Source organism: Diadema setosum, chromosome 5 (genome assembly GCF_964275005.1).
Source record: "Diadema setosum chromosome 5, eeDiaSeto1, whole genome shotgun sequence".
NCBI lineage: Eukaryota > Metazoa > Echinodermata > Echinoidea > Diadematoida > Diadematidae > Diadema > Diadema setosum.
The window spans coordinates 45201571-45214128 of record NC_092689.1 but is presented as its reverse complement, the minus strand read 5'-3'; the positions used below and the strand labels follow the sequence as shown (position 1 = coordinate 45214128).

The window sequence follows — 12558 nt, the reverse complement described above, 5'->3', positions numbered from 1 at the left end:
ATGCTATAGACACACTGCTATTCATTCACCACATGAAATGTGTTTACCGCATGTCAAATCATCTTTACATAGACTCCTTATTGCAACTACATGTATGGAGTGTTTGGTGTTGTTTGACGTCGACATTGGAATTGAAGACTTTGGAGAAAACCTGCATGGAATCCGAAGAGAAATGTTATACCTATATGTTATTGTTTTTTATATTTTTTGCTATCAGTTATTTACTAATGAAGAATTTAATGGCAGACAAACGACATCTATGTTTGATTCAGTATACAGTTTAAAGGGAACATCACTGTGGTAAGCAAATACTGAGTATCTGGTAAGACAGGAAAGCGGGAGGTCCAGATCCCTAATGTGACTCACAAGTTTTGATTTGTAGGAAGGTATGACCGTGGGATAGGAGTTTCATTTTGTCTTCTCCATATTTGATTTCTTCAGTGGATTACGCAACAGCGAGCTGTAGCTGCTAAAGAGGACGCTAATAGGCTAAAAATGGTGTTCAGCGCATGCACGTTTCAGCTGTTTCTATTAACCCAGGAGGCTGCGTCGTCTTAGCGTTCGCGTCGCAGATCTAAAGGTAGCTCGCTAATGACTACTTGTTAGCGGATGCAATCACAGTTTCATTCAAGCTGTCGCATGCTGAACAGAGACTTCATTATTTTGCGTCTAAAATATTCCTTAGTATCAGTAGGAGTCAATACGCAGTATAAGTTTACGGATCCAATTTTCTTCTCTTTCTCCCCCTCTCAACGTCACAATGGGACTGTCAGCATCAATAGATTAATCATTATACAAAATTCAGTATTACAACGTTTAGTGCTATAATCATTATTCGATGTAGAAATGGTTGTAGGTTGTTGTAATGACTTGACAATACAGTGTTTACAGCACAACCACAGTACAAACAATTTGCTGTTACTCTGTAGAGAAACACGAGTCATGAGGAAATATGGGACCAAAAAAAATTTCAACATCTCTATCCAAGAAACAAAACTAATGAAAAAGAAAATAATACAGCAAAATATGGCGATGCGAAACATAAAGCAACATGGCCTGATCATGGAGCTAGTGTGATCACCCTGGCTGGCTGTAGACGTAATTCACCTCGGAGGAGCTCCAACCTCTGCTGGATTCGTCAGCCAATGATAACTTCGGAATATTCTTTTTCGTCAGCGCATGCGTGTGACGGGGATTTTCAATGCGTAGTCTTATCCAATGCAGCAAGAATAGGTCATATCATCATTCCCGAAATAGATTCTGCGGACTGCTCCGCATCGCACAGAAACATAACATCAGTACCCTCGCTGTTGTGTTCATACGCAAGACTGGTGGCGAAGAGAGGACAACGCCGCCTGATGCCTGAATATCTTGCAGGATTATGTCCCCAGTCAATGACCATCCACTACGCATTCATGGTTTTCCATATACATCTGGATGAATGGACTTCGTAGAGGTTTTATTCTTTGGACGGATTTCACTCTGATCTTCATAAAGGATTAATTTTTAGTTGATCTTTTGCTAACTCTCGTTTCTCTGTGCGCGTTGAGTTATCTCTGTAAAATAAGAGCTATACTCAGTTGTAACATGCCAACACGATCTCGGTATCAGCGTGCGAAAGTTTTGCATTTATTGTCTGTCTAAGTAAATTAGTATTCCATTTGTCGTCTCCACGTCAACAGATGGTAATCCCAGATTTCAACTAGACACAACCGGATTACTCTGAATATGCGCACCTTGATTAGCTTGTCATGCAGGTAAGCCCTCTTTCGTTGATTCAAAACACATTCTTCTTGTTTTTCCCTTTTCCTGATCTTTTTTTTTTACGTGATTGGTTGCACCATGGTCCATGGTTGCACAATTATTATTCTACGCTCCTCCACCATTGAAGCGATTACTGACTATCATTTGCAATTATTCGACTGAATGTGGTAATGAATGACACACACCGAGGATCTAAGGACCAGGATTCCAAGATCCAGACCCCCCTCCCCCCCCCCCCCCCCCATTCTTCCCACCACCATGACCACTACCGGCTACCACCACCACCACCACCACCACCATATGCCTGTTGTAATACCAGGGAGGTCACCTCCCTGGTAATACTAAGTATCCACATGACTGGAAATCAAGAGGTGAAAGAGGAACTGAGTCTAGGTGTTTGTAGAAAATTTCTTGTTATCATTTCACAAGGCTGTTCATCTGATAGGCTTCTTTTTGTCATCTGAGCGGCATTTTGATCGTAAAATATATCACTTGTACTCTTAATCGATTACCGCCGAGGAATTGGTCCGGGGAATTGGTCAACCCGTTCTTTACTATGAGAAAACTGCAGATCTCAGATATGAGTTGTAAACGAATACCAAAATCAACGTCTTTGATAAAAATTGTCACGCTGTCCTTTATCGAGATGTGAATGTGTGAGGAACCATGGAGGAACAAATCTATGTGTATCAGACTTCTCTATCATGTGCGTACGGGTGGGTTTGTTTAAAAAAAAAAGGCATAGAAAAAAAAGTTGGTTAAAAAAGAAATAAAACTTTGACAGCACTTCCTTAGTTTAAACATCCTAGCATTATCTTAAGTTTCATCTTTTTGATGAGAGATGGCCTGGCTGCTTAGGAAAGGGGCCAGCTTCCTAAACCACATCAGGGCTTTTTACACTTGTAAATTTTTGCTTAGCCCCGGACTATCGGTGGGGCTAAGGGGGGGCCTTAGCCCCACCGATAGTACGGGACTATCCTTAGCCCACTTTCTGTTTACACTCGTTTTTGCCAAAGTGGGCTAGCCCCACCGATAGTACGGTACTATCTGGCCCTGCAAAATAGCAGGGGTTAGCACCGCAATTGCGGTGCCAAGCAAGTGAGTGTAAACAGAACGAAAAAATAATCCTGGGCTAAGCGACGGAGACGAAGTGCGACCCTCACTGACCAATCAGAAACGAGGTAATCAAGTGCTGCCGGTGCGTGCGTGTACGTGTACAGTACACAGCGTAATTATGAATATTCATGTGGTTTGGAAAGTCCGGGGCTAAGAAAGACGAGTGTAAAAAGGTCAGTTTTCTCCTTAGCCCCGGACAAGAGATAGTACGGGACTAATTGGCGAGTGTAAAAAGCTGAAAAAATTGGTACGGGACTAACGATAGTCCTGGGTCAGAGAAAGTCCGGGGTTAAGAAACACAAGTGTAAAAAGCCCTATCGTTTCTCAGAACTCTACTCTCTCTCTCCAAGGTGCAGTCAGTCCCAAAGTTTCGGCGTACAGGTACACTTTGTTAATATTTTAGGTTGGATTTGGAGATGCTATCATTGCTGGAAAGATTTATAAGAATAGTTCGCACAACTGTTCTCACATGTTGCTTTCAATAACGAACTACACAGAGTGTTATATCAAGAATAGCTAATTTCTTTGGGGAGCTCAAAAAGGTAGATAAAGTGCATGATTGCTCACAGAAAGCGACATTGTGTTTGCGTGAAAGTCGGGCACTATACAAACGTAAAGTCTTCATCTCGAAAATCAAAACACTCGGAAGAAATGAGAGAATTCACTTTTATATATACGCAGGAAATTCAGACAAGAAATATCTCTCTTTAAACAAAATAAATAAATAAATAAATGTAAAAGGTCCGACCTATAGTACAAGACTAGTGTGTAGATTGACAATGAGAGTCTCTACTCACGTCATTCATATAAATCTGTAAGATGGTCTATAGTCAAGTCAAGTTAGTTTGACATTGCCGCAAAATTAACTCGAGGAACAGTGTACCGTCATGAGATATAGAGAAAAGAAATGGAGATTGACACTGGTGCCAGGTGACAGTAACCTTATGCAATGACGTCATAGTGAAGGGAGCAAACATCTGAGCCATTCATCATTATTGTACTCTTATGATCGGCAACGATTGTGAGCTCAGAAAAGAGATCAGAATGTCGGTTAGAATTATCTGCGAAAGACACAGCGCGTGAAGGGCCTCAGACATGGACTGGTCATAATCCCGTCGTCTTAACTGAGCTACAAACATAGGCCCTATCACTCTACTCATTCGTCCCTGCCATGGCAGCCTGGCTAAGGTACCGATTCTTTCCAGGTCACAGCTATGTATCATTTTGGTCATTGATATGAATGCCGCTGCTTAATAAGCAGGTGTTGCTGATGGACTCTCCTTGCAACAAAACCTACTCAACAATGATCTTCACGGTGTAGACAGCTACCCCAGCCGCCCGGCCGCTGATTCAAAGGGCGGCTGCCTATAGACTCTCGCTGTGGTCTATGAGTCAGCTTTGTGCTATTTTGAGGAGAGAAAATACAAAACAGGACTGCGGCCGCTGTTGTGATGTTCTCCGTCAGTCTAAGCTGATGTTGTATACAATGTATGCAATTGCAATTGTGTACCATTTTGTCTACAATGAGAAAACCTTTCAGTCCTTAGTCCCTTGAACCGCGCTTTATATTTCCCCTCAAGCGTTGGGAGTTTGATAAAGAGTCTGATGCTGTGAGTCTCATCGACCTCGATGGATGAAAGGTGTGAGAAGTAAGATGATGTACCAGTGACTGACACTCCACCGATGGCTCATTTCCCTCCTGATCGTCGCACCATCTCTCTGTCGATATGGCCCCTCGAATTCCCACACGTCTGACAACGCTGTTCCATGACCTGACTCAGGGTTTCTTACACACACATACACACACACACACACACACACACACACACACACACACGCACACACAACACACACACACACACGCCAGGTTGTCCCTGGATGACGGTTGTTACAGAATATTGTCTCCCGGGTGACGTTAATCTTCAGCTAATCAATATGACGATACTTCTTTCCAACGGCCGTGAACTTAATCGATCATGCATCGCATATTCACGTCATGATAAATGTGGATACAAACCCTGTCTAAATGATATTTTTTATTCAAAAATTGAAAGCATATTCATAGGCAACACAGCTGTATTGATATCGTATAATAAAATATTCAATTACGGCGAGTTTGTCTCATCTACGTAACAAGTGTGCTGTAGAATCATACAGGATGGTAATGTGTAACATTGTGATTTATAGCCAGTGAGTGAAAGGCAAAGTTACATTGCAGTGGAGCCTAACGTTTTACATACTATTCCGATTGAGTTTGGTCTTTTCCGGAGCCAAACAGATGGTGTATCCGAGTGTGTGGGGGAAGAGTGCGTTGACAGTGGAAAGTCAGACAGTAATGACTATCACACACTCTATCAACAACACAGGGCAAAACGCGATCCTTTCGTGAATATGTTGCAAGAGATTACCTTTATAACAATAATCATGCATTGGAATGTGCGGTGCAAGAGTTAATCGAGCAATTCGAGTCAAGCGAGGCACCCATGATAGGTTCCTACAAACTCTATCACTTTCACAGCGTGCTTTTGCTACAGCAGACACTCAGTCACATATAAACGCAAATAAGGGCAAACGGATGGGGGATATTTCTCACGAGCATTTCAGGTATTGAGTAGAAATTTATGAGGATGATTAATTCCTGCTATTATTGTGAGAAAAGTAAACAGTCTGAAATTAAATGATAGCAAATCTGATCCGATTGAGAAGAGATCGCTCGTCCTCATATAAAATCTCCTCGAAACCCTTGCTTGGTATTTGCCAGGAGTAGTGATAAAAGCGAAACTGAACAAAATGTTTCTTGGCCACTTTGAGAGTCCATCTCGTAGACATTCATTCTTGTAAAAACACCTCGTATTTAATCTTATCGTTCTACATGGTGTTTGTTCAGGGGTTATGTTACAAAAGAAAAACAATTAACTTCACAAACGTGGCGTTTTATTTCAGTGCACAGTTTCTTTTCTTGCACGGATGTTCTCCAGAAAGGTGCTTCTGGGATGACACTCCTTGATGAACCGGCCAACACTGCACAGTACACAAATACAATTCTTGTAATCGAGAGAAATAGCACAGTATGGAAAACCAAGGTAGCCCGAAATTCTCTCCAGGATCCGCAAAAATTTCAGTTTAAGGAGAACCTATAAAGAACCCTGATTTAAATCGAGGCTCAACAAGACACGCTGCGCTTTAGTCATACCGACGTACTCGTGCACTTGAGTTTCCTTCCCAGCATGTTTGAAGTGCTCCAGAAGATGAGTGGTTAATGCGGTTACTTTCTCCAACCCGGATATCGTGTTACTTATCTCACTTGTTAGAAGGGAACCGGGTAATGAGCTGTAATTACATAACGAAATTAAAGTGGTAGTCCATGTCTGATTTGAGAAGACTGATTACTGTTTCATGATTGATAGTTTCCTAAAGAGGGCTTCAGTGTTGTGTATGACTAGGAAATATAATCGATTCAGTGAGTATATAATATATATATATATATATATATATATATATATATATATTTGAACTACGTGCAAAATAATCCCTTGATCGGCATGAGGCATTTACTCAGATAGACAATTACGCTAAGGTACTTGTGTTTTGCCTAGTATAGTGTCTGTATATTTCTTTCAGTCTGGTCACCATTCCTTGAGTATAACTATTTAAGTAATTGATTTATATCATCGCGCATAATGGAAATACTAGTGTATTATGATTTTTGTATAGTTTTCTGGGGGGTTCGATCAGAAAGGGGAAAATCAATTAGACAAAGAAGTAAAATACTTGATCATGCACCTGCGCCTTTTATGGCAGTAAGGTTATTGGCACTTATGTACGCCGATTACTTGTACACTGTTGTACTTGGCAGGCGTACTAGTGCAGCAGGTGGCGGGTTTTCAGCGGCAACCGCTACCGCAGTGGAGCAATATCTCCGAGATGGTATTCTAGTCGTTCTTTTCGCAGCCTGAATACTGACACAGTACACCTAGAAGCAATAGATTACATCAAGGAGATACTCACCTCTTTACCTTACTGTGGGTACTGTGGTATTGTAGATAAAGGACTCTTGACTTTGAAACCGAGGTCCCCGACTTCGAGATGCTTATATACGTCCTTTCACAAGATTTGTTTCAATCAAAGATGTCAATATAACATTGATATCCTTTATTATTATCATTACTACTAATATATTACAGATTCTACGCATGAAGTGCTTGATATTTTTTTCTGTGTTAATTTTTGGTCGGTTTGTCACTCAGTCCTCCGGTAGCATTTTCCATTTTCCTTTCTGTCGTCAAATCTATACTTCCATACTGTCTTACAACCTTGGGTAATTAAACGATACTTCGGAATTAAAAGAACCGCGTAGATAAGAATAGTTTTATTGCAAAGAATGGATGGATAATGCAGCTGCGGTTCACAAATCAAAATACCACACGTAACAAAGACGATGACTCTTACTCACTGTAAGGATTCAAATAATTGATCCAGGGAGTGTCTATGTATGCATGACCATTTTCTGACGAAAGCTCCTCCTTTGTACCATATCACAATATCATAATATGTGAAATGCTATTCAATCTTTTCACAATAGCGGTATTTTGTGGCACAAAGAACCTCATAATTTTCTGCTCCGATTCTTACACACTTAACATGATGTTTGTTCTTTTCCAGTATTCTAAACATTCTGTTTTGATTTCATATTCCCTTTGTTTGCACTTCACAGAATATCCCGGCGTGCTAGGGTCTTGATGACGTCACAGTGACTGTCTGGCCAAGTACAAACGCGGGAGAGGAGGATACAAGGTCGCATGACGACGATTAATGAATATCGCTCTGAAATCGCACGTTCCAGGATCTGTGTGTCGAAGTAGCACACACGCAGCTTGTATCCAGTCTGTGAACTAAACCGGTTGAAAGAGGACGTTACACTCACGATGTGTGCTCAAGGCAAACGTGTTTTTTAGTCAGTGACATCAACGCGTCTTGGAACTGGGTCCTTATTGTGACTTACTCTCTGATATAGATATTATTATTTTGGATAGAACAAGACCACTTCGCTGCACTAGTGTGACTTACTGTCAATTACTCGAACCAATCCTACTAATCATCAACTATCGTACATGATAGTAATCTCAATCACCCTTCGCGATATTCCCCGGACAGTATCATCACTCGAAGTGCCATCGTGAAACGAGTTAGATCGACAGCGGCTGACTGTACACGTACATCATCACATGAGCGTTTTTTATTCTGGTGGAAGGGTTCTCACCTCGCTTTCTTCTTTGAATTTCTAGCATTGAGGCAATATTGAGAGCAAACTTCTCTGTCCCATTTTACACGCTTACCTCATTGGATCTGGAATGTGTAACCTCTAGATATGTGCAAACATTTCGATATTTCTATTTGGAATCCGTGCATATATAATCGTCGAATGTAAACATTCGCTTTACCCCGTGGAACCATATGAAGGTACCCCTATTTCCGTAACAGAGTTTTGTCTAAAACTATTGTTGTCGTCGTCGTTTTCCATTTTGGGGAAAATATCTCACACAAGCACGATGTCGATAGATATGGATCAACGCGTCGTCGAAATGTCGCCCCCTTCGGTGACCCCAGATGACATCAGGCAAATTGAACTCTTCTTCCAGAGTCTTAAAAGCAAAGTGTACGTATGCCCAGCCTTATGTAACCTCTATTTTTCTTCCGTGGAAGACGCGGCTAACCTTAGCGGCTGGGAATTACAGACAACGGGATTCCCTACACTGATTTTCGACACGGGTGCGCTTAGACGTGATCCAAGGCTGCAGTTATGTATCGCCGAAAAAGGCACAGGTTTTGTCAAGTGGAAGGAAGAGCTTGTAAAAATGAATTCGTACAAAGCTCCTGGTAAAAAATTCCACACTCTGTCTCTGACAACCGGCACGAGGAAGATCGCTGGACTGAGTTTCGACGATGAGGGTGCAGCCATCGAACTTTTCCGCACTGTACAAACCTGGCTACAGGAAAAATGCCAAATTGACATTGAATCCACAGACGATCCGAAAAAGAAAAAGAAGAAGCAAAAATCGATGAAAGTCATTCTTCCTAGGAAGGAAACAATATCGCTTCCGTGTCAGTTTGAACACGTTACGAGAATTGATCATAAGACTGTTAACCGCAAGCTAAGTACATCGAGTATGCCACCGATGGACTCTACGGAGCGAGTTTATGACCAACATGCGCGTATTGTGACGTATGGACAGGCAAAGCAAACCTCTTGTGGCTATGCAGAGAGCACATCCACGGAAGATTCAGGTCTGGATGAGATCTAGCACAAGAAATACCAACTGAACTCGACATAGAATTGTCAAAGAGCGATTATCATCCTGGATTTAGAGGAGGACGCTGTCCCGTTGATATGAACCTAAATCAAAGTCTTGCTTTAAATTGCATGTGATGTGAATAAGGCAAAATGCGAAGCTAACGAAATGTTCGAATTGAAAAGAAGGAATTGCCTGTTGAACTGTATGTTATGTACATGTTATTTCTTCATGAATTGATTGTTGTCACGTGATGCCATGCTAAGTTCAAAGGTCAGGAACATTCACCCATTCTGCCAAAGGCATTTGAAATTCCAACATGTGCAAATGGAGTCAGGACATTAATAATTTTGACAGGCAAAATACCAGACATATCCTGTATGTCTGCTTTTGTTGACGTCTTTCCACTACATTAATTGATCGATCATGATTTAATATGAAAAACAGTGACCGTTATTGACAGTTGTAACATCTCTGTTGATATGATTTCCTGAACACACGAGTTCTCGATTATTTGGACAATGTTCTTGAATTAACCTGCTCAAAAAACTGTGATCTTAATTAATTCAAAACTAGACATGTAATCAACAATCAGGAGAAATTAAAATCAACATCAAATTATTCATTTTTGAAGTCACTTTGAGGGAACGTGTTCCTTTTGAGAGAACGATACTGCAGCACATTTTATGACTTAAAATTTCGTAAATACTTTGTGTTTTGTGGTTAATTCTTAAAGTCAGAGTGGTTAAAGAATGCTTTTCGGGGGTGGTGTATACCACGACCATTATTTCTCTTCGCTTTGTCATATTCTGTCAAGGGACTCTGCTATTTTTGAATGGGACTGCAATGACTTTAGCAATATGACCTCATGTGCCAAATATTTCATCCTTTTGCATGGTGCCTTATCCGCTATAAAAGTCCTATTCGTGTGTTGTTGATACTGAGGATTGTCATTCATTTTTAGAGACTAAAGTGTTCAAACATTTCCCCGAAGAAAACACTATAATTGTATTTTCCATGAAATCAGTTTGCTCAGTATCTCTCTTTAGTCAACCTTTGACCCAGTGAAAACAGAAATAGAGCAAAGTCTCTCTTCTTTTCTTTTCTGTTTTTGAGAAGAAGAAGCAAAACCAGTTACCCGAGCGTCGCTATTTCGCTTGGAATTATGTATCACTGACTCCTTGGAATTGCTCAAGGCACCCATTGAATTGTTCGTGGCTTGGAAGTTTAATGTTAAATATCTTGAAATAAAGAAATTCTGGCAGACTAAATGCTTAATCAGACTGGCGGCTAACTACACCATCACCATCGGGAACTATAGATGTATATTAAGCACAATGTTTCGAATAAATATTGATCACACGTTTTTGTATGTAGAGATATTTGTCGCTGTTTCAATATCATACGTTTGATTGCTTATGGGCAGAATCATAGTGGCGTTCGTCTGTGCAATTTGTAATACCAAGAGAAGTAATTTTGCCGATTATTCAGACGACATGTATGAAACCGGCGCGCGTCGAACATGGTATTGTGTTCGCTTTCATTCACCACTGGTAGTATCTTTGTTCATTATGTATACATCCGCACCCGAGTATGAACAGAGACAGAAGTCTTAGCAAACTCATGAACTGTGACACTGTGTGCATCTGTACACTAATTTAATAAGCCTCTAGTCGTCTTGCACGTAAGGCTTGTCAGGTAATTAAGACTTGTGAAACACGACGAGGAGTACGGAGATTGGTTGGCTGAGAGGGATCGATAAGAGGATGCCATCCTAAATCACACGTGATTATGTTAAGATAATGATTTTGCTAATTGCTAGTGAAAGCCGGCCTCGTATGCTCTTTGCAATGATGTTTTATTTGATATGAAGCTGTGTTTACAGAGGCACTTTTATAGAAGGCACAAAGCGTTTGACGCTGGTCTCGTAATGATGATATCGTGCATATCTGTTGGTTATGATTGCAATCCAAATGCTTTTGATCCAGTAGTATGTGTAGCGATCTGTTCTGCACGCCTTGTTTTACCCAGGTGCGTCATCCCCCACAACGTATTATGTCTGGATTATCAGGAACTGCATGTAACATTATGTAGTAATACCCACCATACTATCAAACTATGTCCTCCTTTACTTCAGGGTTTTGACCGCTGGCGGTGAACAGTACAGAACAGAAGAGTCCATGTTGCTCGTTACTATAGTTTACTCCAGATGGCTAAAAGCACTTAGACACTGTTGGTGATTGTAAAGTGGTTTTAGGATAAGCAGAGTTATCCCTATATTTCGTAAGATAACATACAACGGACGCTTTCTTTGTTGAACTTCACACAAGTTTGATAATCCATGCCGATTGATTCCGGTGTTCGAACAGCTAGGGCAAATAAACCCTTTATTTCAAATGTTTTGAGTGGATACCGATCTGCATCCTTGATTTGTTTTACAGTGCTGTCGTGGTTAGAATACAATCCAGTCCGCCTTTATCACTACGTCTTCCTCTTGGACATGAATACATTAAAACACGAGACACTTGCTTTCCTCTGACAAATTACCAGACATGAACTGTAAATCCTTAAGGAATTCACCTTACAAAATATGTCAAAATGTTTGTCAGAGATGTGATAATATGGTGCATTAATTCCGTCTTTGCTTGCACGATTTCAGAATTGACCCAGATAACTAACCCAATGAACTTGGCCATTGACCGCTGGGCCGCTCGGGATAGCCCAAGGGACTCCGGGGAGCTGACCCCGGACGTGAGGAGGATCTGCCCTTTCCTCTAAGTGCCATAGTCTACTTCTTGTCGCTGTAATTTTAAAGAATGATTTTCTTTTTTTTGACATACTAGAGTAGACACCGGTTTGTCCGAGGAATATTTCCAGCGTTACTGGATGTTGATCAGAAGATCGGAAAATTTTGAGTTTTACAATGACGATAATTCCATGAATGTATTGTAAGCGCAGTCTTTTGCAACACAGTGTTATGCTCTTGTCACTCTCATAAATTTTTAGTTTAACAGGTAGATGGTCATACTTGTATCGGTCATCAACTGTCACAAGAATCGTAATCCCGGTTCACCAGGATAGTCTGTCTTGACGTTAAAGTCTCATTTTGATGTCGTTAAAATATAAAAGAGAAAATTCTATTATATACTGGAATACTCGTTTGTATCCTGAGGGCGTTTCTTCCCATGAAATCATGATGATTGATCATTCAAGTGAAGTCTGCAATCTCATTCTAACCTCACAAAAGTCTTCGATTAGCCCGTCAGTAATAATGATGTCTTCTTCTTTGTAAATATATGAATAAAATCTTATTGTTCTAAGTTTAATTTCATTGCCTAAGAGTTTTTCCTGTCATTCGGAATGTCTATAGTGTGGTACTGTATTTTAG

General features: G+C 40.7%; 1 protein-coding gene across 1 annotated transcript; it reads left to right on the top strand.

The window, feature by feature from the left end:
* The first annotated feature begins 1589 nt into the window (after nt 1-1589).
* On the top strand, nt 1590-9809 carry LOC140228355 (uncharacterized). The gene is made up of 2 exons (XM_072308581.1): nt 1590-1757; nt 7595-9809. Exon 2 carries the CDS (start codon nt 8430-8432, stop codon nt 9180-9182), a length of 753 nt encoding a protein of 250 aa, XP_072164682.1. The 5' UTR covers nt 1590-1757; nt 7595-8429; the 3' UTR covers nt 9183-9809.
* The last annotated feature ends 2749 nt before the right edge of the window (nt 9810-12558 follow it).

Coding starts and splice junctions, on each gene's coding strand:
- LOC140228355 (XM_072308581.1), top strand. CDS start 8,430: ATGTCGATAGATATGGATCAACGCGTCGTCGAAATGTCGCCCCCTTCG.